This window comes from Oncorhynchus clarkii, chromosome 16 (assembly GCF_045791955.1).
Source record: "Oncorhynchus clarkii lewisi isolate Uvic-CL-2024 chromosome 16, UVic_Ocla_1.0, whole genome shotgun sequence".
Classification (NCBI taxonomy): domain Eukaryota; kingdom Metazoa; phylum Chordata; class Actinopteri; order Salmoniformes; family Salmonidae; genus Oncorhynchus; species Oncorhynchus clarkii.
This window is the reverse complement of record NC_092162.1, coordinates 16,162,215-16,189,090: the sequence shown is the minus strand read 5'-3', so window position 1 is coordinate 16,189,090 and position 26,876 is coordinate 16,162,215. Positions and strand designations below refer to the sequence as shown.

General features: G+C 44.9%; 1 protein-coding gene across 22 annotated transcripts in view; it reads right to left on the bottom strand.

Annotated features, from left to right (window-relative positions):
* Window positions 1–10,719: 10,719 nt before the first annotated feature.
* Window positions 10,720–26,876, bottom strand: part of LOC139368037 (transcription factor 7-like 2) — a 111,636-nt gene continuing 95,479 nt past the window's right edge. For 3 of the 22 annotated variants that reach the window (XM_071106543.1, XM_071106553.1, XM_071106566.1), the window contains 7 exons: window positions 22,753–22,890; window positions 22,400–22,586; window positions 21,766–21,873; window positions 21,094–21,157; window positions 20,266–20,316; window positions 18,979–19,051; window positions 10,720–12,996 (listed from right to left, as the gene is read on the bottom strand). In XM_071106543.1, coding sequence (XP_070962644.1) covers window positions 12,534–12,996; window positions 18,979–19,051; window positions 20,266–20,316; window positions 21,094–21,157; window positions 21,766–21,873; window positions 22,400–22,586; window positions 22,753–22,890 — 1,084 coding nt within the window. In that variant the 3' untranslated portion in view covers window positions 10,720–12,533. Of the gene's footprint in view, window positions 12,997–17,700; window positions 17,763–18,402; window positions 18,476–18,784; window positions 19,052–20,265; window positions 20,317–21,093; window positions 21,158–21,765; window positions 21,874–22,399; window positions 22,587–22,752; window positions 22,891–26,876 lie in introns of those variants that run through there. The other 19 variants (XM_071106549.1, XM_071106556.1, XM_071106552.1 and 16 more) reach the window with 17 other exon arrangements.

Genomic DNA, 26,876 nt, shown 5'->3' with positions numbered 1-26,876 from the left:
ACATTTGTATATATAAAGTCCCACTGTTGACAGTGCATGTCAGAGCAACAACCAAGCCATGAGGTCAAAGGAATTGTCCGTAGAGCTCTGAGACAGGAATGTGTCGAGGCACAGATCTGGGAAAGGGTAGCAAAACATTTCTGCAGCATTGAGTCTCCCCAAGAACACAGAGGCCTCTGTCATTCTTAAATGTAAGAAGTTTGGAACCACCAAGACTCTTCCTAGAGCTGGCAGCGAGGCCAAACTGAGCAATCGGGGGAGAAGGGCCTTGGTCAGGGAGGTAACCAAGAACCCGATGGTCATTCTGACAGAGCTCTAGAGTTTCTCTCTGGAGATGGGAGAAATTTCCAGAAGAACAACTAAATCTAGAGCACTCCCCCAATCAGGCCTTTATGGTTGAGTGGCCAGACGGAAGCCACTCCTCAGTAAAATACACCTAAAGACTCTCACACCATGAGAAATAAGATTCTCTGGTGTGATGAAACCAAAATTGAACTCTTTGGCCTGGATGCCAAGTGTCACGTCTGGAGGAAACCTGGCACCATCCCTACGGTGAAGCATGGTGGTGGCAGCATCATGATGTGGGGATATTTTTCAGCAGCAGGGACTGGGAGACTAGTCAAGATCGAGGCAAAGATGAACGGAGCGAAGTACAAAATGTGGAAATAGTCAAAGGGTCTGAATACTTTCCGAATGCACTGTATATATATATTGGGTGCATTCGGGAAATATATATGTATATTCCAGTCTCTGACATTGCTCATTCTGATATATATATATATTTTACTGCACTGCACAGCTAAAAACAGAAGCATTTCTTGATTTGGTTCCCTTCTTGATTCGGTTCCCTCAAGGTCAAGAGTGAGAGTATGAGTCAAGAAGAGTTCTGAACGGAATGTGAATATACATGTAAAATGTATGTATGTGCAGAGGGACATGCCTAGCCGTATTCAGCATATTGTAAAAACTTTGAGGGTTAGATGGGCTGACCACACCCACCCACAACTCACTGGGTTATTTCACTTGAATACACCCGCCTTTAGTTCCGCATCAAATCGATCAAATTTTCCCATGGATCAATTTCCAAAATCGGGAAACTCTAAAAGAAGGTGTCATTTCTAAATGTGATAGTGCTTCAGCAGTTTTTCTCTTAACAGTCACTTAATTAGTCAGCTAACAATTTTTTGATTGGTCAGTTAGTCATTTTATTATTATTTATTTTTTTACCCCTTTTTCTCCCCAAATTCATGGTATCGAACTGGTAGTTACAGTCTTGTCCCATCGCTGCAACTACAGTACGGACTCAGGAGAGGCGAAGGTCGAGAGCTGTACGTCCTCCGAAACACAACCCGGCCAAGCCGCACTGCTTCTTGACACAATGCCCACTTAACCCTGGCGCCAGCCGCACCAATGTATTGGAGGAAACACTGTGCTGCGTACATTGTGTCAACATGCATTGCACCCGGCCCGCCACAGGTGTCACTAGAGCATAACGGGACACATGTGTTGCTAGTGCATGACTAGCAACCCGGACAGCGCTGGGTCGATTGTGCGCCAACCCATGGGTCTCCCGTTCACGGCCGGCTGTGACAGAGCCTGTACTCGAACCAGGATCTCTAGTGGCACAGCTACTAGACCACTGCGCCACTCGGAAGGCCAGGTAAGTTAGTCTAGCCAGCTATCTAAACGTAGTAATTATGGCCGGATGCCGACCAGGCACGCAGGGCACGTGCTCAGGGGCCCTGACCTGCAGGGGCCCCCAATGATTTTATTAGTCACTCTCACTTAAATGTTATATTAAAATGGCATAAGTAATGTCAAAATGTGTAGAATAGCAGGAAATTTGCTTTAAAACTGCAAGAATTTCTCTCCACCCAATGGCAAAATTGTATACACTGGGAGTCAGGAAGCAAGTTCAGGGAGTGTATTTAATAAATAAATGAACATAGAACAAAACAAGAACCACAAGTAGCGTACAGACATGAAACAATGGAACAGAAATATTAAAACCTAGGGAAAGAACCAAAGGGAGTGACATATATAGGCAAGGTAATCAGGCAGGTGATGGAGTCCAGGTGAGTCTGATGAGGCGCTGGTGTGCGTAACGATTGTGACAGGTGTGTGTAATAATGAGCTGCCTGGTAACCTCGCACGACAGAGAGGGAGTATACGTGACAAAAATGAGTAGAATTGCATGAAATTTGCTGTAAAATTTCAACATTTTCTCTCCGCCCCACGGCAAAACATGTAGAATTGCAGGAAATACATTTTAAACACTGCGTCCCCTCATGAGTAGGGCTGTTGCGGTTTACCGTATTACCGTGACACCGGCAATCACGAGTCATGAAGGCAGTCAAATTCCAAAGTGATGGCCTCTACTAAAAAGAGGAGGATCAGCTTTCTATAGACTATATTTATTTTTTTACTTTTCTAATATTAAGCACATTGCTTATGTTTAAAACAGGAGAATAGCCTACCTGGCTGGCATGAAAATAAACCACGGGGAAAAGCGTCCTCCATTCGCTATTTAAGTGCAGGTTTCAATGCAGGTGCATGATAATGGTCAATTCTAAATCAAAACAAATTTCACACATATTATTTAGTATATGCAGAGACAAGATTAAATCAAGAATAGTCTGATGGGTGACAATATTATCCTATCACTTGTGAAATATATAGTATCACTTGTGAATGATTGTCAAGAGTGATTTCAAGGTTTTACTGCTAACCTACAAAGCATTACATGGGCTTGCTCCTACCTATCTCTCTGATTTGGTCCTGCCGTACATACCTACACGTACGCTACGGTCACAAGACGCAGGCCTCCTAATTGTCCCTAGAATTTCTAAGCAAACAGCTGGAGGCAGGGCTTTCTCCTATAGAGCTCCATTTTTATGGAACGGTCTGCCTACCCATGTCAGAGACGCAAACTCGGTCTCAACCTTTAAGTCTTTACTGAAGACTCATCTCTTCAGTGGGTCATATGATTGAGTGTAGTCTGGCCCAGGAGTGGGAAGGTGAACGGAAAGGCTCTGGAGCAACGAACAGCCCTTGCTGTCTCTGCCTGGCCGGTTCCCCTCTTTCCACTGGGATTCTCTGCCTCTAACCCGATTACAGGGGCTGAGTTACTGGCTTACTGGGGCTCTCTCATGCCGTCCCTGGAGGGGGTGCGTCACCTGAGTGGGTTGATTCACTGATGTGGTCATCCTGTCTGGGTTGGCGCCCCCCCCCCCCCCACCCCTCCTGGGTTGTGCCGTGGCGGAGGTCTTCGTGGGCTATACTCAGCCTTCGCTCAGGATGGTAAGTTGGTGGTTGAAGATATCCCTCTAGTGGTGTGGGGGCTGTGCTTTGGCAAAGTGGGTGGGGTTATATCCTTCCTGTTTGGCCCTGTCCGGGGGTGTCCTCGGATGGGGCCACAGTGTCTCCTGACCCCTCCTGTCTCAGCCTCCAGTATTTATGCTGCAGTAGTTTATGTCGGGGGGCTAGGGTCAGTTTGTTATATCTGGAGTACTTCTCCTGTCCTATTCGGTGTCCTGTGTGAATCTAAGTGTGCGTTCTCTAATTCTCTCCTTCTCTCTTTCTTTCTCTCTCTCGGAGGACCTGAGCCCTAGGACCATGCCCCAGGACTACCTGACATGATGACTCCTTGTTGTCCCCAGTCCACCTGGCCGTGCTGCTGCTCCAGTTTCAACTGACCTGAGCCCTAGGACCATGCCCCAGGACTACCTGACATGATGACTCCTTGCTGTCCCCAGTCCACCTGACCGTGCTGCTGCTCCAGTTTCAACTGTTCTGCCTTATTATTATTCGACCATGCTGGTCAATTATGAACATTTGAACATCTTGGCCATGTTCTGTTATAATCTCCACCCGGCACAGCCAGAAGAGGACTGGCCACCCCACATAGCCTGGTTCCTCTCTAGGTTTCTTCCTAGGTTTTGGCCTTTCTAGGGAGTTTTTCCTAGCCACTGTGCTTCTACACCTGCATTGCTTGCTGTTTGGGGTTTTAGGCTGGGTTTCTGTACAGCACTTTGAGATATCAGCTGATGTACGAAGGGCTATATAAATTGATTTGATTTGATTGTCATGGATACCCGGTACTGCTGCTCATTCCGTTCACCAACTCTTGAGGTCTACCTCACTGCCATTCTAGGCGTCACTGAACTGGATTCATTACCACCAAACCCGGACTGTCTAGTCTCATTACGCACACCTGTTTCCCATTTCCCCTGATTAGTATGTGTATATATGTGCCCTCTGTTCCCCATTGTCCTTGTCGGTTATTGTTACCATGTCCGTTGGTCCTATGAGTGCCTGTGCTGTTGTATCGGCTTCCATGTTACGGGTATTTGTGCACTTGTTTTACGGGTCTCGCCGCGTGTACTATTTAGAGGTTTACACCTCGCTCTCTTGTTTGGCTGGAGAAAGTAAACCTCCTATTAGGTATTCCTGCACCTGTCTCCAATCATTAGACAACGTGACAATGATGTCCAAATGGCTTTTTATTGCAACTTTTTAGAATCATAGTCGCACACCTCATGTCGCCTAGCCGATAGGCCTATATGTTCTAATAAGGTTTGCATCACAACTGAAGTTGTACCTAACTGCCATACACACAAGTTTTACATTTGGGGGAGATCATTTTCACCATAAAAAAGCACCTTTAAAAAAAATAAAAGCATTACATGCATAATTGCATTTGCATCACTTTTGATAACGGTGTTTGCCCACTAATTTAAGCTAATGTTCTGATCTGTTGCGTTAGCCACATTGCGTAAAAAAACGTTTTTTTGATGCTAGTGGTTGTATTAATTTGGAATCTATCGCATCCCACAACTGTCCCAGACAATGTTTGGAATATTTATTTCTCACACAGAATAGAATTGGTTGACCTTTGTACTATGGGGGATAGTAGATTGACACAGGCTAGTGCTTTTGCTGGGCCTACTCATCTTGCTGCCTGACAATACGTAAATGTGGACAGTTCTTCCAATATCTTGAATATGCAACTCGGAATTGGATAAGGATGGACGCAGTTGCATCCCCGATGTGTCTGTCTTCACTTATCCGATCACATGATGGAGCACGCTGCACTATGGAAGAACGGCACAAGTGCCAATGGCTGCAAAAGGCATGAATATTTTTTTAGGGTTCACTACGGCCACACAAAGGGGATGTCGCCGTGAAATTCTAGTCATTATCAAGTGCTTGTCAGATTGTACATATGACTGATGTAGTGTGTACAGTGTGCGCAAGAAATAAATCTGAGCTCATGCCTTTCAAGCGACTTTTTTCAAATCATCATTAGAGTCGCATCATGCAGCCTTACATTGTATTAAAATCAAAACATACATCCCAATGTTTGTAGAACAACTAAAGTTATATTAATAACTCTAAATGAAGCATATAGGAACACCTTTTTCTTTGCTAACTGCTCAACACAGAATAGCCCCATGAGAAAATATCTATTTTATTTGATTTCTATTTCTATTTTATTCAGTTTTGATCAATTGTATTCTTCACACTATAAAATAATGCCACGTAATTCTAAGCAAATCTTGTCTGCTAAATGAACTAGTGTAGCCCACAGCCATTTGGCACAGGTCAGGACCTAACATAAGGACAACTCAGAGTATGCTATTCTGTTCTTCTGAAATAGACTACATTTTCTTCCCATCATGCTTTAGACCTGGATTTATTGTGAAGTTGCAGGTTATATTACATGGATTATTCGACTTTTTAGAATGTAGATGTTCCAAAAGTCAGCATCAGTGGCTTGTAGGCTTTGTGTGGAAGCGAGGAGATGCTAAATGTGTTTATGTTAATTAACAGCCAATTACCGTGAGACTCCGTGAAATTTCGTGACAGTCACAGCTCTAATCATGAGTTCAGATTTTTTTGGTCCCCCCCCATCCCTACCAAAGTTACCCATCCTTGAAATAGAGCTTAGGATTCAGTGAATACAGTACTATATTGTCATTAATGTAGGCCTAGACATAGCTTGCTGTTACACACTGGAAGGAAGAGAGGAAGAGTTGAATGATAAGGAAATTGACCAAAGAGATAAATAAGAGAAACATAACAATATACTGTAGGCCACTCTTCCTGTCAGTGTCATGGTGTGACACCTGACGGTATCAAACATATGGAAACCACATGTTTAACTCTGTCCCATTTATTCCATTCCAGCCGTTACAATGGGCCTGTCCTCCTATAGTTCCTCCCACCAGCCTCCGCTGGTTGTGCATGGGTACCTAACAAATATGTGCTCTTTAAAAACGGACCATTGGAGTTGCAGTTCAAGCGTGTTTGTTGTGTCTTCGTAGCCATCACTGAATAAAGCCACTTCCTGAGACTTGGAGAAGGAGAGAATCTCCGGTGAAAATGTTATTTCATCAAAACAAGATTTTCCTTTGTTGTCATTTCAACCTGAGTGAGTTATCATTCTTGACCTATCGTGTCGTGGTAAAGCCAAGGGTGGTAATGAGTCATTTTAGGCGGTTTCATCCAATGCCAAGTTGTTGATGTATTTTATTGTGTTTTTAAACACATTTCCTCGCAAGCACTTCTTAAAAGCATATATATAAAAAAATATTTTGGTTTATTGTGTGCCACAGCACATCGCCGGCTCTTGTGAATGAAGAACACAATGGAGCTGTGTAGAGAACAATGGGGGACTATTGATGCACACGGCTTTGGGAGAGAAGTGCTCAGCGGCGCCGACAAACACTGTTATCGCGAGTCTCTTCTGACCTCTGCTTACACGTCTGTGAGACATCTAAGATGATCTTTTATTTATTCATTGGAGCGCTGTATAGTTTCAATAAGTATACATAGGATGGATCACAAAGGACATCCTATTTATCAGAAATAAGGCCCCTTCGACTAGACAAAGTTCTTATTACAGTTTTTCTCAGTCGCTTTGGTGCATTTTTCACATCATCCCATCACATCATGTGCAAAATAATAAGTGCATTTCTCAGAACAATTTGTACAAACTGCAATATACAATAGATATGTTTCTAAAGTTAGTCAGTCACTAAAAATCCTTAGTACATCTCTCAAAAGTAAATATTCATGCCAATGATCATGTCAGTGTCATCAGAATGATAAGTCATCGAGTCATTGTTCACGAACAAGGTCGTCAAAATGTTTAGGCATGTTGTCAATGTAACGGTGTACTTTGACAGTATTACCTGATGTAAACTTAGGCTACAGTTTGGATGACAGTTACTGTATTGAAAATGCACAAGGCTGCACTTCTATGGCATATATCAATTTCAACAGTACTATTTACATATTACTGTATGTGGGTTATTGATTGAAAGAGACTGGACAACCCAAGGGGCACAAAGGAAAAAAAACTAAATTAGAAAGAAACACAGGAAACCACCCCTAACTTTGCCCGCAGCACTGTTGTGCTGTCTCTACACATCCAGACATTCCTGTCTGTCGGCCCACATATTCTCATCCACATCACACCGGATATTTTCCCTTCCAATGCAACGTGGAAAGAATCTTTTGAATGCCTTATCCATCCTCTGCAGGCGTCTACTGTGATGTCCTCACATGCTGCGTCCATTGCAGCCAGCAGGGTCATCTGTGTGTGTGGCTGACGATCGTACACCTTCCACCTCCATGCTGAAAAGAACTCCTCAATTGGGTTAAGGAATGGTGAATAAGGTGGGAGGAATTCTATGAGCATCCTCGGGTGGGTCACAAACCATTGCCTTATGATGTTTGATCGATGGAAACTCACATTATCACAAATGACCACATACTTTGGCAAATCCTATCTAAACAGACACCTCGCATCATCAGGGATGAGAGCCCCGTAGAGAGTCTCTAAAAAGTTGAGTAGATGCTGGGTGTTGTATGGCCCTATAAGGGGGATATGGGTTAGGACACCATGCTCCGAAATAGCAGCACACATGGTGATATTTCCTCCCCGTTGGCCTGGCAAATCCACAGTAGCTCTGTGACCGATGATATTCCGACCACGCCTTCTGCATTTGGCCAGGTTGTAGCCAGCCTCATCCACGTATACAAAGTTGTGAGAGGGTTCACTTGATTCCAACTCCATTATACGCTATATCCCAGAACACACAGTTGAATTTGTTTTGGTAAGGAAGAGTGACATAAAATGTACATATATTGCATGTTCCTTCCACAGCAATGGAAATGTGTGCAGTTTATGCTTACTGTACTATGCATTACTATAAAATGTTGCTGTAAAGTAGTTACATAGATATATGTTTTAGCTGTACATACTGGTACCGTAGCTCCTTAACTCTGTCCTCATTCCTTTGGAATGGTACACGGTACAGCTGTTTCATACTCATCTGGTTTCTATGCAGCACCCTGTCGATGGTTGAGATGCTAACCGTATGGATGTTTTCAAAGACATCGTTGTCTTCTATAATGGTCCTTTGTATTTCCCTGAGTCTCATGGCATTGTTTGCTCGAACCATGGTCCAAATAGCCTCCTCCTGTTGAGGTGTGAAAAGGCGTCCTCTGCCACCGGTTTAAGGTAATCTTGCAGTCCTATGTGGGGAAAAATGCAGTGATGCATCGCACACTTTCACATAGACAAAAACTATGCGAACACACATTTTAGCATTGTAGGAAGTATACAGTATACTGCTTATATACAGTAACAGTGCACTGTACATTGGTGGACATACCTGTTCTCTGTTTGAAACTATTGAAAAATTGAGGACACGGTTGATCTCCCAATATTCGGCTGCACCCTTCGACCCGCCTCAGCCATTGTAAGGCCATGATTGACAACATGGTCTACAATAGTGGCCCTTATGTCATCAGATATGCGCCTATTTCCTCTTCTGCCTCTGTTTTGCCTTCCACCACGCATCCTTGCTCCTCTTCTTCCTCCTCTTGGCTGTTGACCCTGTTAGTTTCCTGGTCCATCCATTATTGGAAAATTGCAACTCTGTGTTGTGGTCTGTCTATATATGCTTGCCAATTTATTCTTCGTGAGATGCACCTTTGAGCAATTTAGACAACTGGTTGATTGTTGGTTGAACTAACACTTTACATTCCTTCATGAGTGAGGGTCAATTTCACCTGCACGATTAATCAATTCACGTTTTTGTACAAAAGGTCTAATAGAAATGTGTAAAACTATGCTTGACAGTTTATGACAAATAGTTCAACAATTTTGCATGTAATGGCTTATGCAAAGAACTACTGCCTAGATGTTTTGAGGGGTAAGACTATTCAACAGAGAACCATCTACTATATTTTGATCAACATGACATGAGCAATTGATAATGTGGAAAAAAGCTGACACTTGTACATTATCAATTGCAATTTGTTCAAAGGAATAAGAAATTGCTTTAATGATGTGCACAAGTGACTAGATGATTTGGAATTTGTACAAGTAGTATCAAGAATTGCAATTTTGATCTAAGAAATGCACCAAAGCGACTGAGAAACACTGTAACCTCAGGTAAAAACGTTGAATTTGAGATTAGAGTATATCATGGTTAGAAGGTATTATTCTTTGTTGACCTTTACCACCAAACTCAGGGAAGCAAGAAAGACCATGTCCTGATATGACTTTATTTACATTGACTTTTGTATTTTTTACAGTGGAAATTGTGGCCACCATGTCCTATATGAAGAAGACAAAGGACAAAACTGACAACACCTCTTTGTGACTACTCCTTATCCCCCACAAAGCTAATCTTCTTCTTGCCATCTTTATTGTAGCAAACTGATGAACTACAGATATAGGATCTTAATTTGATCACCCTGTTGCAGGATAACTGTCCTGCCATGCAGGACATTTTAAACTTTTATTGTATTTGAATTTTAAAAAGGCTTCTGAAATTTGTAATTTCCATTTAGAAATTGCAGACTTGATTTTACTTTAAGAAAAATATATCAACCCCTACAAAAAAAAACATGACTTATAATCCACATAATTCACATTTCCTGTTGCTGCAGGATCATTTTCCTGCTGTAGCATACTGCCTCAAATTAAGATCCTACATCTGTACAGTATTACCCTCTGAAATCAAATGGACTTATTTAATTTAGCGTCTCTAGGTTGCCTTTAATGAAGCAATGCATACAAAGTCAATTATTTCCGATCACTATTTACAAAAATCTGCTATGTGTACACTGATCTTAAAGAGAGCCATGTCCCACATTGACTTAAGTGAAAACAGATGAGAGGGGTTGTTTATGATGACATCGCCGGAACCCAACTCCTCTAAAGGTGGGTTTGGGTCAGTTTCACAAAGATTATTCAACACTATCACTACGTACGTATATCCTCTGCACTTATCGTTACCAACCTTCTTTAACTCAAATATATGATCCATTTACATTGAACTCTACTTGCTTTTTGTTTGATAAAGAGAAATGCAAGGGTGCAAATCATTTTCGTGGTACTTCTTTCAAAATCAAATAGTATTTCCTTGGAAGTAGCAAAGATGATCGTTTTTCCCCCCTGCCAAACACATAGCTACTGATGCATACCCTTAACTGCGGTTTCCCAGACACAGATTAAGCTTAGTCCTGGACTGAAAAGCTATTTCAATAGATTCTCCATTGACTTTGACAATACTTTTTAGTCCAGGACTAAGCTTAATCTGTGTCAGGGAAACCGGCTTTTGGAACCTTTCACACTAGTCAAATCTCTCATTGAGTTGCTGCACTCACATATTCCATCACAAAAGTTAAGACAACAGATTGATCTGCACATACTAAGTCGCTTTTATTAATACAGAACTGCATGCTACAGAGACTGTACAGCATAAACATTGATTCATTACAAAAACGTGGTTTTGGAACCATTTAAAATAACAGAAGAAAAAAAAAAAAGACAAAAAAAGAAAAAAGAGCATAAAATAGAACAGGAACATCACAGCCGTTAAGGAAACATTCAAAAACTTTTCATCATTAGCATCTTATTAAACCAGAGAAGAAATCGACAGGTTACAGTCGCGTCATGTCAACTACAATGGTACCGAGTGGATGATTCTCTTGTAGCTTTTTTTTTTTTTTTTTACAGCCTCTTGCAACATCAACATGCCTATTTTTTCTATCTACCTATGTGTAGTAGTGTACTTAAAAGTGGCAGTTTGTGTATTTTTTTTGTAGTTATTTCATAGTTTTTTATGAACCTCCTAATAATATACATAATTTGGCCCATGTGGGTTTATACAGTATAATGTCTGTCTTTTATTCAGTTGAAATTTAAATTTGTATATTTGACAATTTGCTACCAAACACATTTGTTATAGCAACATTTATACTACATACATAGCAATCTATGTAACGTCACAGCAAAGTATGAAAAAAGAAAGACAAAGAAAATAAACGAACACAAACTGAAACCCCTACAGCGTGATTAGAGGCAGGAGAGAAAATTATCACAAAATTTGGCACGGAAAATCTGTACACAAATCTACAGTCCGGTAGAGATGGGACTGTGCAATAAAAAAGAAGGGCTTTAGACACTTCCCCAAACTACTGAAGACACGGTACCCACTGTCCCTTGGTGTTTCAAGTTTCTTTTCTTCTTTTGTAAAATGGCTTATAGACGCATTTGTTGAAATGAAGTTGTGCATACCTCTGTTCGTGAAATCTACACAGTACATGGGGTGGAATCCAGGTTTTCAGTGAAGAAAAAAATGAAGTTTTTATATAGTTGCTTACGTTAAGAAAAAAATATTTGTACAATGTATTAAGAAAAAGAACAGATTTTAAAATGGACAACATACAAGATACAACAAGCAATCCCTAAAGCAATAAATACTACTGGTCCTAGCGTTGTGACATTTTGTATTGAATACCGCAACCCCCCACCCACCCCAATAGACTTCCCCCCATCTCCCTTCCAACCGCCCACCCACCCCACCTGACTCCACCCCCAAAGGTAAACCAAAAAAAAAAAGACAACGCAATGGAACGATGCACATTAACACAGTAACCCCCCCCCCCCCCCCCCCCCCCCCCCCAACCCACCCATCAAATAGTTCTGTACATTTAAAGAAGAACAAGTAACATCACAATTAAAGTTGTTCCTCAGTAAGAGAGGTGTCTCCACGATCCTCATACCCTCCAATGATTGGTTCGCAAGCTCGTATTTAATACAAATAATGAAGGAGAACCAACTCTTTCAAGAAAAGGGGTCATTGAATAGTCATGTAATCTACCATTTGCTTTATATCTGTCATTGAAACACGTTTAAGTGGAACTAAATAACCATTTTCTGTTTAACACTACAAAATAAAGAGAAGAACAGAAGTTCAGAAGAATTTTGGCAGATTCACAAAGCCATACTCTACAGCTCATTGGATTATTATTTCATTATAATATTTATATTTTTTTCAATAATGATGGGTCAAATATTGACCAGTGAACTTTGATAAAACAGTAACACATTTTCAAAGCCTTATGGCACAGAAACAGAAAAAAAGATTGAACGAAACAAAGAGAAAAGAATGAAGGGTGCAGAGCTAGAAAAAGGGGAAGGAAGGAAGGAGTGAATAAGGAGGGATCTACTCTATAGACTTGGTAACGAGCGACAGAGGCTGAGGGGCCGTGGAGTTGGGGTGTAGCGAGCGGGAATGACACAGCGATGCTGCCAAGGGCCTGGCCAGGGCGGCGCCCGAGGAGCCCGGCTGCCGCGAGGACGAGACGTCGCCGCGCGCTCCGTTGTGGGCTGCGCCAGGCGTTTTGCCCGCTGCAGCAGCAGAGTTTCCCAGCAGAACCAAAGATGGCGGAGGAGGATGCCCAGGCAGGAGGTGCCGGTGCGGGTAGTGGAGAGGCTGGTGGGCCGGTTTCATAGTCAGTGAGAGAGGTTGCATTTGTTCAGTCTGAGGTCTGGACTCTTTCGAGGAGGGGGAGGGGGCCACCGAGGAGGGGGAGGATGGGGGGGAGTCTAGTAAGCTGCCGTCCGAAGAGGGAGGACTGGCACAGCTACCTTCACCTTGGATGTAGCGAATGCACTTTTTTTTTCTCCTGGAGATGGGGGACAGAGAAAGACGGGTTTTGTTTAGCAGGACATCCCAGAACTGACAACAATCTGCTGGGCAATAGCCGAGCCTTAGCAGTCAACATAAATGCACCATCTTGTTTCACTGGCATTATGCATGCCGTCGATGTCTTAAAGATAACATCTAAAAACCTATTTCTGGGCGTTACATTATTGTTGTTTTCTGGTGCATTTAAGTGGTTGCCAACACTACAGCCTGGCTGAGGATCAAGGCTACATGTGGCCTGCTCAGATTCCCAGGACATACACACAGTACACCAAACAGACAGACAGGATGATGAACAAGGAGAGGCAGCAGGAGGATGAAAATGATGGATGAGAAATGGATGAAGAATAAAGAAGAATGAAGAATGGTTTTATTGGCGAATCTCAAGACAACTCCCTTTATTGTTACTATTTTCCCTCATCTTTTAAACGTTTCCTCACAGAGTTCTGATCTTTACTCAACCAAAGAGCTGGCCGTGGTGAAGAGCTACTGCCAGGATCAACCTGCTCTTCCGAGATACTAGTCCTCCCTCTCTCTCCCCTCCCTCCTCTCTTCCCTTCACTATCCTACCTTCTCTCACTCCCCTCCCTCCTCTCTTCCCTCCACTATCCTACCTTCTCTCTCTCCCCTCCCTCCTCTCTTCCCTCCACTATCCTGACTTCTCTCTCTCCCCTCCCTCCTCTCTTTCCTCCACTATCCTGACTTCTCTCGCTCCCCTCCCTCCTCTCTTCCCTCCACTATCCTGACTTCTCTCTCTCCCCTCCCTCCTCTCTTTCCTCCACTATCCTGACTTCTCTCGCTCCCCTCCCTCCTTACTTCCTTCCACTATCCTGACTTCTCTCTCTCCCCTCCCTCCTCTCTTTCCTCCACTATCCTGACTTCTCTCTCTCCCCTCCCTCCTCTCTTCCCTCCACTATCCTGACTTCTCTCTCTCTCCTCCCTCTCCTCCACTATCCTGACTTCTCTCTCTCTCTCCTCTCTCTCCACCACTATCCTGACTTCTCTCTCTCTCTCTCCTCCACTATCCTGACTTCATTCTCTCTCCTCCACTATCCCGACTTCTCTCTCTCTCCTCCCTCTCCTCCAATATCCTGACTTCTCTCTCTCTCTCCGCCACTATCCTGACTTCTCTCTCTCTCCTCCACTATCCTGACTTCTCTCTTTCTCCTCCCTCTCCTCCACTATCCTGACTTCTCTCTATTTCTCTCCGCCACTATCCTGACTTCTCTCTCTCTCCTCCACTATCCTGACTTCTCTCTCTTTCTCTCCGCCACTATCCTGACTTCTCTCTCTCCTCCACTATCCTGACTTCTCTCTCTCTCCACCACTATCCTGACTTCTCTCTCTCTCTCTCTCCTCCACTATCCTGACTTCTCTCTCTCTCTCCTCCCTCCTCACTTCCCTTCATTATCCTGACTTCTCTCTCTCTCCTCCCTCCTCACTTCCCTTCATTATCCTGACTTCTCTCTCTCCTCCCTCCTCACTTCCCTTCATTATCCTGACTTCTCTCTCCCTCTCTCTCCTCCCCCTCACTTCCCTTCATTATCCTGACTTCTCTCTCTCTCTCTCCTCCCTCCTCACTTCCCTTCATTATCATGACTTCTCCCTCTCTCTTTCTTCTACTATCCTGAATTCCCTCTCTTTCCTCCACTATCCTTACTTCTCTCTCTGTCTCTCCTTTCCTTAGGGGGGAGAGTTCAGATGTTGAGGTAAGAGGTTAGGGGGATCCCCACTACGCTGCACTTGCCCCTAAGACGTGTGTATGAGGGTCACGGTATAATGGTTGCATTCCTGCTCGGGTCAGGACTCTCCCCTGTCTGGCACGCCTGCAGCCAACCCATCTTGCTCTGTGGAACGGCCCACAATGCAACTGCACTGAGCTATCACTCAAGAGGCGGGGGGGGGGCATATGGGGTGCAGGGAGGCAAGGATGGACAGAGGGGGGAGCCTCTACCCATCTCGTTTCACCCTGCCATCAACAACAACAACTCCTTATCACAAGGTCTGTGCGTGCCTCGAGGGCAAATACACTGTGGTTCAGACTGTGTTACTAGCTCACAGGGACAATGAGCAAGAAGGAGAAAGAACAGAATTGGGAGGTGGGGAGGGAGGGAGGCGGGCAGAAGTGAGTGATAGAAACGATGCTTTGGTTCAGCTAGCCTTCTCTGTTCTATCGTTCAATCAAGGGTAAGGCCTGTTTGTCAAGTCATACCCTGCCTGTACTCCTTCAGGTAAAGGGTTCACATAAATACTGTGAGAGAGAGAATGAGATGGGAAAAAAAGAGGGGGGGATCGATCAGTGAGAACTGATAAGAGAGGAATGAAGAGAAAGGGAGAGTGGGGAAGAAAAATATATATTTTGACAACCACACATACCTTACACTGATGGCATGCTGGACAAAAAGGCATGCACTTGTGAGATTTAACAATTACACAAAGAGAACAAGCACACAACAAAAGAGAAAGAGTAAAACCACAGGGAAATGTCAACTGAAAAGCAAGAGAAAGGGAGTTGTCTGCTTGGCTGTCAAAGACCCTGTATGAGTATTGTGTGGTACTATTATTACTGCCAGTGCCAGCCTGCATCTGTTCCTCTGCCAGTGCCAGCCTGTATCTCTTCCTCTGCCAGTGCCAGCCTGTATCTCTTCCTCTGTCAGTACCAGCCTGCATCTGTTCCTCTGTCAGTACCAGCCTGTATCTGTTCCTCTGCCAGTGCCAGCCTGTATCTCTTCCTCTGTCAGTACCAGCTTGTATCTCTTCCTCTGTCAGTACCAGCCTGCATCTGTTCCTCTGTCAGTACCAGCCTGTATCTCGTCCTCTGTCAGTACCAGCCTGCATCTGTTCCTCTGCCAGTGCCAGCCTGTATCTCTTCCTCTGCCAGTGCCAGCCTGTATCTCTTCCTCTGCCAGTGCCAGTCTGTATCTGTTCCTCTGTCAGTGCCAGCTTGTATCTCTTCCTCTGTCAGTACCAGCCTGCATCTGTTCCTCTGTCAGTACCAGCCTGTATCTCTTCCTCTGTCAGTACCAGCCTGCATCTGTTCCTCTGCCAGTGCCAGTCTGTATCTCTTCCTCTGCCAGTGCCAGCCTGTATCTCTTCCTCTGCCAGTGCCAGCCTGTATCTCTTCCTCTGCCAGTGCCAGTCTGTATCTCTTTCTCTGCCAGTACCAGCCTGTATCTCTTCCTCTGCCAGTGCCAGCCTGTATCTCTTCCTCTGCCAGTGCCAGCCTGTATCTCTTCCTCTGCCAGTGCCAGCCTGTATCTCTTCCTCTGCCAGTGCCAGTCTGTATCTCTTCCTCTGCCAGTACCAGCCTGTATCTCTTCCTCTGCCAGTGCCAGCCTGTATCTCTTCCTCTGCCAGTGCCAGTCTGTGTCTCTTCCTCTGCCAGTGCCAGCCTGTATCTCTTCCTCTGCCAGTGCCAGTCTGTATCTCTTCCTCTGCCAGTGCCAGCCTGTATCTCTTCCTCTGCCAGTGCCAGTCTGTATCTCTTCCTCTGCCAGTGCCAGCCTGTATCTCTTCCTCTGCCAGTGCCAGTCTGTATCTCTTCCTCTGCCAGTGCCAGCCTGTATCTCTTCCTCTGCCAGTACCAGCCTGTATCTCTTCCTCTGCCAGTACCAGCCTGTATCTCTTCCTCTGCCAGTGCCAGTCTGGATTTCTTCCTCTGCCAGTGCCAGCCTGTATCTCTTCCTCTGCCAGTACCAGCCTGTATCTCTTCCTGCCAGTACCAGCCTGTATCTCTTCCTCTGCCAGTGCCAGTCTGGATCTCTTCCTCTGCCAGTACCAGCCTGTATCTCTTCCTCTGCCAGTCTGTATCTCTTCCTCTGCCAGTACCAGCCTGTATCTCTTCCTCTGCCAGTACCAGCCTGTATCTCTTCCTCTGCCAGTACCAGCCTGTATCTCTTCCTCTGCCAGTGCCAGTCTGTATCTCTTCCTCTGCCAGTACTGAAGTGCTAACTGCCTGTCAAATCGCTACAAATGAGCTAATATCAATATATTTTTTAACAGACATATCGATTGATAGTATGTGCCTGTGTAACATATTGATTTCCCCGTCTCCAGGGGAATTACGCCTGATGCATCTTTCAGGAAATGGAGCCCGGTGGGGTCTGTTAACCTCTTGGCTCCTTAAACGAAGCAGGATTTATCCCTGGCTATTTCCAAGCCCGGCCCTCTGACACCCCGCTGCTGCCCTACTCATCATCTACCCGTTACGTTCACAGACTAGACCAGGAAATACAGCGAGTATATCAATGTGATCAACTGTTGACGTCTTATTTTCAATCTGGAACAGCACTACAGTAGAAGCTGAGTGTGGAGCATTGCTAATTGAGTTCAGCAGGCCTTGTGGAGGACTTGAATTGGATGTTGACTTCAACTGGACACCATATGAAATCAACCTTTAGAATTGGACATGAAAAGTGACTTGGCACGATAACTCAATATCTTATGAGCTATTTTCTTTGAGGCAATGACAAAATGCCAGATAGACTTTCTGTCGTAATAACTACAGGTCAATGTTGAAAACAAAAAAAGGAGCAAAATGAAATGTATTGATAGGTCGCATGCCCTGGGTTGACCATGGTGATGCAGAGTATCAAACGGAGCGTCACAATGGTCAGGGTAGAGGTGGGGACACAGTGCAAGCCAGACACGGAGAAGGATATTACTTAACAGAAACAGATACCTACCATGAAAACATTCCCAATTCAAAGACTGCTTGTGTCAGAACAGAAAGACAACAGGTAGGGACTAATTAAGGGTTATTGGAGAGGAGTTTGGAGGAAGAAGAAGAGGAGGAGAAGGAGGAGGAGGAGGAGGAAGAGGGCATAGAAGAAAGTCACTCTGGTGCCCTCTGAGAAGCAGGGTAAACCTTAGCACGACAAGGTTATCAAGAAGGCCAATTCAGACAGACACTTAAAACAGTTTGGATGTCAGGCACTTACATACAGCCTGGATAGAAAATGGATTTCAACCTTTCAACTTGCCAGAAGAATAGTATCATAAACCATTCATGTGTTCCATTTTAAAATGACATTACAACAAAAAGGCCCAAGGTTCTCCTAAATGTGATTGTGTTCAATGTTGCAACAAGGACCTTCCCTAACAATGTTAGAATTGCTGAGGTAGAGTACAAATGATGAGAGTAAATCCATTTTCTGCGACTGGGCTTCTAGTTTTCAAAGAAAATAAGTGAAATGACCTGCTAGGAGAAGTTCTAGCAGAAAATCCCCCAATCAGGAAAAGGAACAGATAGAATGTTGGCGTCATCAATTAACACATTGAAGGAAACATAACACACATCTGTTTTAGACGGACGTGTTAAGAAGACGTAAGAGAAGGAAGTGATTGTCATTACGGTTGTCCTCCCGTAGATACTACAGGGGTATACCTGCATGGTTTGCACCATAAACTCAGCTGGTCAAGCCCGAACAAGGCACGACACTTCTTTGGGGCATTTGCATCTGTTAGCCAAAGAGGTAGACACACAAACGGTACAAAAACACAGAAAATGGACATGTCATTGGACAGACAACATATAGCCAAGGCTTAGGTTTGGGCTGCCAACACTGGGACCTCCTCCACACAGTCCAGCCCATCGCGTCTCCAACTCCTCTCAGACCCAGTCTGATGAGGCCTGCCCCTCATTATGAGAATATGCCCTATAGGACCCACCCAACCCCAAATCTATCTATATGCTGCAATCTAGACTTGGGTACAGACAAACACTACTCACACCAACAAACACACACACACACGGACATTAACGCATACCCTGTTAGCCCTGTTCCCAACACAACTACAGGCAGGCCAGACTAGCAGGGCTGGGTTGGAGGAAGAGTCGGGAGGTGGCGACAGCCTGGCGAAGGAAGGAGAGTGGGAGGCGGGGAGGGAAGGAGGAAGTCCCAGCTCAGCGAGCAGCCGTCACCTGGCCCCCGGCGTTCACGCCGGCACACACCATACACACCTGCACGGGCCACACCAGTTATTCTGCTGATCGAGCCCAAAGCGCGCTCGACACTTCTTAGGAGCGCTCAGGTCTGATGCCACAACAGGGAGGGAAGCCAGCAGACAGGAGGAAGAAAAACCAAAAAGGGAGGGAAGAGAAAGAGGAGAGAAATAAAGGAGAAAAAAAAACGGAAACCAGTGAGACTGTGAGCTTCGTAATCGTGGCATATCTAGCTAATTTCCCCCCTAATTAAAAAAATATGCAGTATGTCTTTACAGAAAGGACTGTCAGAAGACACCGTTAGTCTTTCAGACGTTAGTAATCAAACCGCAAGCAAAAAGAGAGTGCATAAATGCGCAAAGATTAAGTGGAACAAAAGGATAGTCATTTCCCCTTTAATAGAAGGTTAAAGCCAATAAAAAGAGCATCGGTATTTGTTAAAGGAGCAGAATATGATGGGGGAAATAATGCAGACTTGATTACATTTCTGCCAAGTGCCATTCATAGTTCTACTTTTAATCAGCATATTTGAGAAGGAGAGGCTAGAGGTGGTAGGTAGGAAGAGGCGGCAGTATCTGACTGTTCCACTAAGTGGAGGTTTGGGTTAGTCTCAGCCAGGGACAGCATTAAAGGGTTCAACCTTACTGAATGCAGCAAGGGCACTACTACTGTGCTTAGACCTGAATTCAAACACCTGGCACACGGTTTTCTACCATAGTGGCTTAATAATCCCAATGTAGAGCAAAGTGACAGCTGGGCTAAAGGAGGAATCCTATGGCGAGTGAATCCAGGCCTTAGATTGAGCAGAGACCGCGTAGAAGGGGAATAGGCCCAACTCATTCTGGCCCAGGCAAAGGCACAAGCACAGCTACTGAAGCAAATAGATTAAGGAGGTTTACCCGGACTGGCGTAAAATCTCTGGGTCATACTCAACATTAAGATTACGTTAACTTAACAGCCACCACTAGAAATATATACAACATATGGATTTGGCCAAATGGGGAAGATTGTTCTAGAATAAATGGCTTAAAAACAGAAGCGTCATTAAATAAATATGTAAGTATATAAAAATAAAACATACTTTTGCTAGTGTAAATAAAAATGGTCAAATAGATAAACATAAGAAACATTTTAAGAAAGAAAGCAGCAAAGAAAGCATATAACATCCTTCAAAGTAATGCATTTAGCTTAAAGTAAAATGTATTTTAAATCAAATATATTTCACATGCATAAATACATAATAAACTGAAAAGAGAGGAGAAAAAAAACAAATGAGTAATTTAAGACTCAAAATGACATTAGCACCTGTAATCGGAGGGAGTGAAAGGCAAGGGTTTGGAAAATATTCTCTGTGTTCTGAAAAAAAGAACAGATGGAGAGGCCTTCAAGAGGGGATCGTCACGTAAACGAGAGTAAAATACAGTTTCATATTCCGCATTTCTCCTTCTCAACCCACAGTATGGAATATCAGAAGAATGTGAATAATAAGAATATCAAATGAAGAAGTAATAGAATTAGTAAACCTCCTTAATTTTAAGAAGTGGGTGATTATTTTCCCCTTTTTCGGGGTGATTAAAAAGCATGCATGAAAACAAGCAGGGGCGGCCCAGGTTACAGACACACAAGCACAGTCTATCTGCAGGGCACAGGCATTATAACACGCAGACACACAAGCACAGTCTATCTGCAGGGCACAGGCATTCTAACACACAGACACACAACACTGGCAAAGTTAATGTTAATAACTATCGTTACGCTTCAATTTCACATTCTCAAAACACACATATCAACGTTTCATAAATGCTGGGGGGCAAAGTGTGTGTGTGGGGTGGGGGGGGGTGAGGCTGGGGAAGGGAGGGGGTCATGCATATTCAACATTATTAGCTGGGGAAGGCTTTGGGAGGAGGTGGGGAATGGAAGGAGGGGGTAACAAGCAAGTCTACCATTTAAATATTGCATTACGTGTAGCATAACTATGTAGTAGAAAAAAAACGAGCACGTCAACACAGAAATAAAATAAAAAGCAGTAGAGGGGGGGGGGGAAACGGGCTGGACTATTATAGTGCACGATGTCACACAGTCCTGAACACATGAAGGGTCTCCTAACAGGAGAGAGAACTGTCGCTCACTTACCATTGCCCTCTCCTGGCTGCTTATCCCGTTTCCTCTTCTTCTTCTTGCCCTGTTGGTTAGCCGCCAAAACAAGAGAAATAGACAGGAACCTTAGTTATTATATTGCAGAGGACCTGACACGTGAAATGAAAACGGGCCCATCTTTCTGTTTGTTTATTCATTCATTCTCTAAACTCTTTCTCTGCCCGCCAGTTTTAACTGCCACTACAAGACATTGCAGAATTTCCCCTCTTCTCCCTTTCTGTATCTTTTGACTTGTTTTCCTCTCGTTTAGTGACCATCGTAGAGGCTTTGTTGGTTTCTCGCGAGGGAGTCAGATTTGCAGAATGCTTTGTGCAGGCTGAGAGGAGTCAAAGTTTCACTGGCCAACCTGACCTTTGCAGGGGTGTACGATGACCCCTGAACTGCTGGACGCACAGCAAACGCTGGGAGAGAAACTTCCTATCAGCATCAGAATTCCAGGGACTTTAGACCCTGTTCTATATAGCCCGGCAAATCTACTGTAAAGTATATTGTAGATTCCATTGGCTGAGGTGTCTAGGGAAGCAGTCAACAGGCATTGCTAGCGAGGTGAGCTCTCAGCTCAGACGGAACAGTAAGAGCACTCATCCCAGACACACGTCCTTGTGGAGAGGAGAAGTACAGGTACGTGTTGAAAACTTAAAAACTTACATAGTTATCTCGTGCAGACCAGCCGGGGTAGAGCTGCATGTGAAGCTGTCGCTCTTTCCTGGCCAGCTCGTAGTATTTCGCCTGCTCCTCTCGCGTTAGGGCGTGCCACTACAGACGGACACGTGGAAAGAGAGAGGGAGGGGATGACAGGGGGAAGGACATAATAGAAAGAGAAGAGTGCAAAAAGTGTCAACAGTAGAAGAAGACAGTGTTCAGTCAAGACAAACTAAGACATGTTGCCTTTGTCTACCAGACCCAGTAGCAGGACTATAGTCAACTAAACCATACAGGGTGTGGGGTGGATATTTTCATTTGACATTATATCCATTTAGCAGACACTTATCCAGAGAAAGTATGTGCTCAAGAGCACATCGACAGATTTCTCACTTAGTCAGCTCAGGGATTCGAACCAGCAACCTTTTGGTGTACTGGCCCAACGCGCTTAACCGCTAGGCTACCTGCCCTATGCATAGTCCCTTGTACAGGGAGTTACCAAGCTGTATGTGTAAAATGAGCGAGTCTGTGTCTATGGCGGTGCCATCTCTCTCTCTCTCTCTCTCTCTCTCTCTCTCTCTCTCTCTCTCTCTCTCTCTCTCTCTCTCTCTCTCTCTCTCTCTCTCTCTCTCTCTCTCACCCTTCGTCCCAGTATCTGGTTAATGGCGGCGCTCTCTTTCAACGTGCACTCGGCCACCACCTTGGCCCTCATCTCCTTCATGTAGAGCATAAAGGCGTTCAGCGGCTTCTTGATGTGGGGCTGCTTCTTCTTCTCGTCCTCCTTTTTCGAGTCCTGGTGTTTCCTGTGGAGTGTGTACAGTATAGTACTGTATGGTTGGCAAATACCCAGAATTGGTATTAAACAGCTTATTGTAATGGTAGAATTTAGAACAACAACACCAGTGCCAAGCTTTCCTCTACTGCCGTTTAGTTTACAATGGTAAAAAATAAGCAGAGGTGAGTGTGTGTGTGTGTGCAGATGTGTGTACTCACGAGCTGTTGAGGCCGATGTCGCTGTGGGAGGACTCTTGCTTGACGTTGGGCGTGACGATGGCGGGGTGGGGGATGCCGGTCTGGTGCAAACTGTGATGAGGGGGGACCATGTGGTGAGGGAACCTGGAGGACAGAAAACTGTGTAAATCGTCAGAGTGGACACGTGTGAAATGGAAGATGGACACATGTAGACACAAACAGAGACAGAGTATGCTCCTCGTATAGGGCCGAATCCTAACTTGAGGTTTGAGCGGGAAAGTTGGATTTTTGTGCAAATCTGTCATTGAGATTCAATGCATGACTTACACAAAAGCTTGAGTTTCACTCGCGTATATCAAGAAAGGATTCGGTCCATGAGTATCACAGAATTTGTATCTCACGATCACATGGAAACAGTTACCCAGTACACACACACACTACACATCACGAGTCATATTTCATAATATTCATTTTAAAAATGAGAGCTGTTTTGTTTTGAAGTGGGAAGAGTTTCAAATGGAAGGACAGGACAGTAATTTTCTGCCAAAATGGCCCAAACAGACACTTCAACTCTAATAGGCTTTAACAAGTCCTCACATGCTTCTATAGCTGAGCCAAAATAGTGTCTTCCTCCAATGGCAAGTCAGTGTGTAGTGCTGCCACTCTTCTCCGGACTGTGGATGACAAATACAAGTTCCAGGATGTCTTGGCCCCTTTGCAATGTGGCAAACTACAGGTATGTGGGGTCTTATGCCAATCTGTGGTGTAAGCTGATGTTAAAACTGAGGTCATGTTTAAACATCTTCAGCTCCTAGGCCTTAGCTTCAACCATGGGCAAGGCACCTTTTTCTGTGTTAGGCCTATTCCATTGGGCCTCGTGCTAGATTCCACTGGGCCTCATGCTAGATTCCATTGGGCATCATGCTAGATTCCACTGGGCCTCATTCCAGATTCCTTTGGGCCTCATGCTAGATTCCACTGGGCCTCATTCTAGATTCCATTGGGCCTCATGCTAGATTCTACTGGGCCTCATTCTAGATTCCACTTGGCCTCATTCTAGATTCCATTGGGCCTCATTGCTAGATTCTACTGGGCCTCATTCTAGATTCCATTGGGCCTCATTGCTATATTCCACTGGGCCTCATTCTAGATTCCATTGGGCCTCATGCTAGATTCCACTGGGCATCATTCTAGATTCCATTGGGCCTCATGCTAGATTCCACTGGGCCTCATTCTAGATTCCATTGGGCCTCATGCTAGATTCCACTGGGCCTCATTCTAGATTCCACTGGGCCTCATTCTAGATTCCACTGGGCCTCATTCTAGATTCCATTGGGCCTCATTGCTATATTCCACTGGGCCTCATTGCTATATTCCATTGGGCCTCATGCTAGATCTGGATTACTAATGGTGTTATTCTTTATCCCCCTACTCGACATCTTCGTAACACCAGTATCATTAGCTACACTGATTGAGGGCAATAACCCGCATATATGGATTCACTTCACAGAGCAATGAGCAACACAATTGTGTGTGTGTGATGAGTGAGTGAGAGTAATTATGTCTATGTAAGATTATTTGAATGTGAGTGTAGAGTATATATATGCCCCAGCTACGCATGACCGTACACAAATCGTAGAAAAAGAGTGGAGGATGAAGGAGGGGGAAAAAGGAGGAATAATTTATTATTTTTCTTCTTTAACAGCTCATTATCTGGATGTGTCTGGCTGCATGGCTTGGAGCCAGAATATAATGATGAGCATCAGGTCGCCAGGAACAACTAGTTTCTGTTGCAGGCGATCTCTGGGGAGTGTGTTTTCTCTCTCTCTCCCGCTGCTGCTCTTCTCTCTCTCTCTCTCTCTCTCTCTCGCTCCTGCTGCTCTTCTTTCCTCCCTTCTCCTCTCTTCATCACTGACACGTTTGTGTTTGTGCCATGTCATCTGCTGAGGGGACAGTGGCTGCAGATCAGCCATCATTAGGCCGCTGCATTTCCCTTACTCTCTCTCTTTTTCCTTCCTTCTCCCTTTCTTTGTGCATTTAAAAAAAATATATATATGTTCTTCCTTCTCTACTTTCCTCCTCCTTCCTGTCCCCTCACCCCCTCCCTCCCCCCCCCTCCCTCCCTCCAGCTGCCACCGCGCGGCCCAGGTTATGGTTTAAACATGACGGCCATCCCTTTGATGTGCGGGGGCATCATCCAGCCTCATCAGCACAGAACAGCACCGTGGCCCAATTTAGCCAACAGAGGGGGAGAGAGATAGAGAGAGGGAGCCCCCAACCCCCAGGCTCCTACGTCTCAATCTGAAAGACAGGGATGGGAGTGGGTCATTGGCTGTAACGGAGGCCCAGTGTCAGCCAGGGCCATTTAATTGCCAATGCGAGGCGGTATCCCCGTCGCTGGTTAATGTATAATGACTCGCCCCGGCGCACCTTCCCTTCCGCAGAAAAAAAAACAAGTCTGAGAGGTAGCGAGTGAGGAAGGGAGAGAGAGAGAGAGAGAGGGGTGAGGGAGGAACATATCAAAGGGCAGGGGGCGAGAGGCCTACACTTCCTCCCATGTGTCACACACAGGCCTGCCAGATATGAAGGACCTGTATGGCTCCAACCCCATTATTCAAATCATGTATTTTCATTTGCTCCATCCACTGACTCTGCTCTCTCCTGCTCGCCTTTTTCCCTCCAGAGAATGTATTTTTTAACAGGTCCTGGGTGTAAGGTGCCATTGAGGGGGTGCAATGTACGAAAGTGAGACTCACCCTCTGCATCCTAATCGGGCCGGTATGTGGCACTAGGGGATTGTTCTCTTGTTAAGATCTGGCTACCCAGTGAAATACAGGACCAGGACATCTCAATCACTCAGGCCTCATGTAATTGTTAAATATTACTGCACTGGGCCTCCCGAGTGGCGCAGTGGTCTAAGACACTGCATCACAGTGCTAGCTGTGTCACTAGAGGTCCTGGTTCGAGTCCAGGCTCTGTCGCAGCAGGCCGTGACCAGGAGTCCCATAGGGCGGCGCACAATTGGCCCAGCGTCGTCCGGGTTAGGGGAGAGCTTGGCCGTCAGGGATGTCCTTGTCCCAAAGCGCACTAGCGACTTCTGTGGCGGGCTGGGCGCAGTGCACGCTGACACAGTCGCCAGGTGTTTCCTCCAACACATTGGTGCGGCTGGCTTCCGGGTTAAGTGGGCATTGGGTTAAGTGGGCAACCCGCTTGGGTGGGTTGTGTTTCAGAGGACGCACGGCTCTTGACTTTCGCCTCTCCCCAGTCCATACGGGAGTTGCAGCGATGAGACAAGACTTTAACTACCAAATAGATACCATGAAAAAGGGGTAAAAAATCATATTTAAAAAAATATATATATATTACTGCACTGGAGCTAGGAACACAAGCATTTCGCTACATCTGATAAATATGTGTATGTGACCAATAAAATATGATTTGATTATTAGACATGGACTGGACTTCATGACTACTGGATGTCTTGAGGCATATTTAAGCAAGAAAGCCCTTTAAAAGCCAAGACACAATTCTCTAATTCTGTTTACATTTTTTTGCTTCCGAAACCCTGTCATATACACAATTATCCAAACCTTTCAACTCTGCACCATTTATCTACCCCTTTGACAACCCAAATGGCCATATTTTTTTGTCAAATCCCCCATTGCAGTTTTAACATGGACGTGCTAAATCCCCTTTCTCCAGAGACGGAGACCTCCACCTATTCAGCTATGCTAATTCAATTAGGTCTCATCAGAATGCATTAGCTCTCCCCAGCCCCACAGCCAATCCCCCTAGCCCCCATCCAGCAGATTCAATTAGCCTCGCTGGAGATAAGATGATCACAATGTAAAGGCCGTCATTAGAGCTGAATTAGCTGTCACTTAAAGCACAGGTCCACTAGACGTTGCCAGACCTCGGTTAGTCTGGCTGCCCGGCTCTACCAGAAACCAGACACACCCTGACTGCACCGGACAGCAGGGCAACCAGAGCTGGGCTGGGGAGGGGGGGGGCAACGTCTGCTTTAAGGGAGTCGCTGGGAGTGGAAGAGGGATCCAATAGATGGGTAGCGATTATAAATGAGAGCCTTTATAATAACCCTGCTATAACCAGCCTGTGTTACAGTGAACAGTTACTAAAGCCATGAG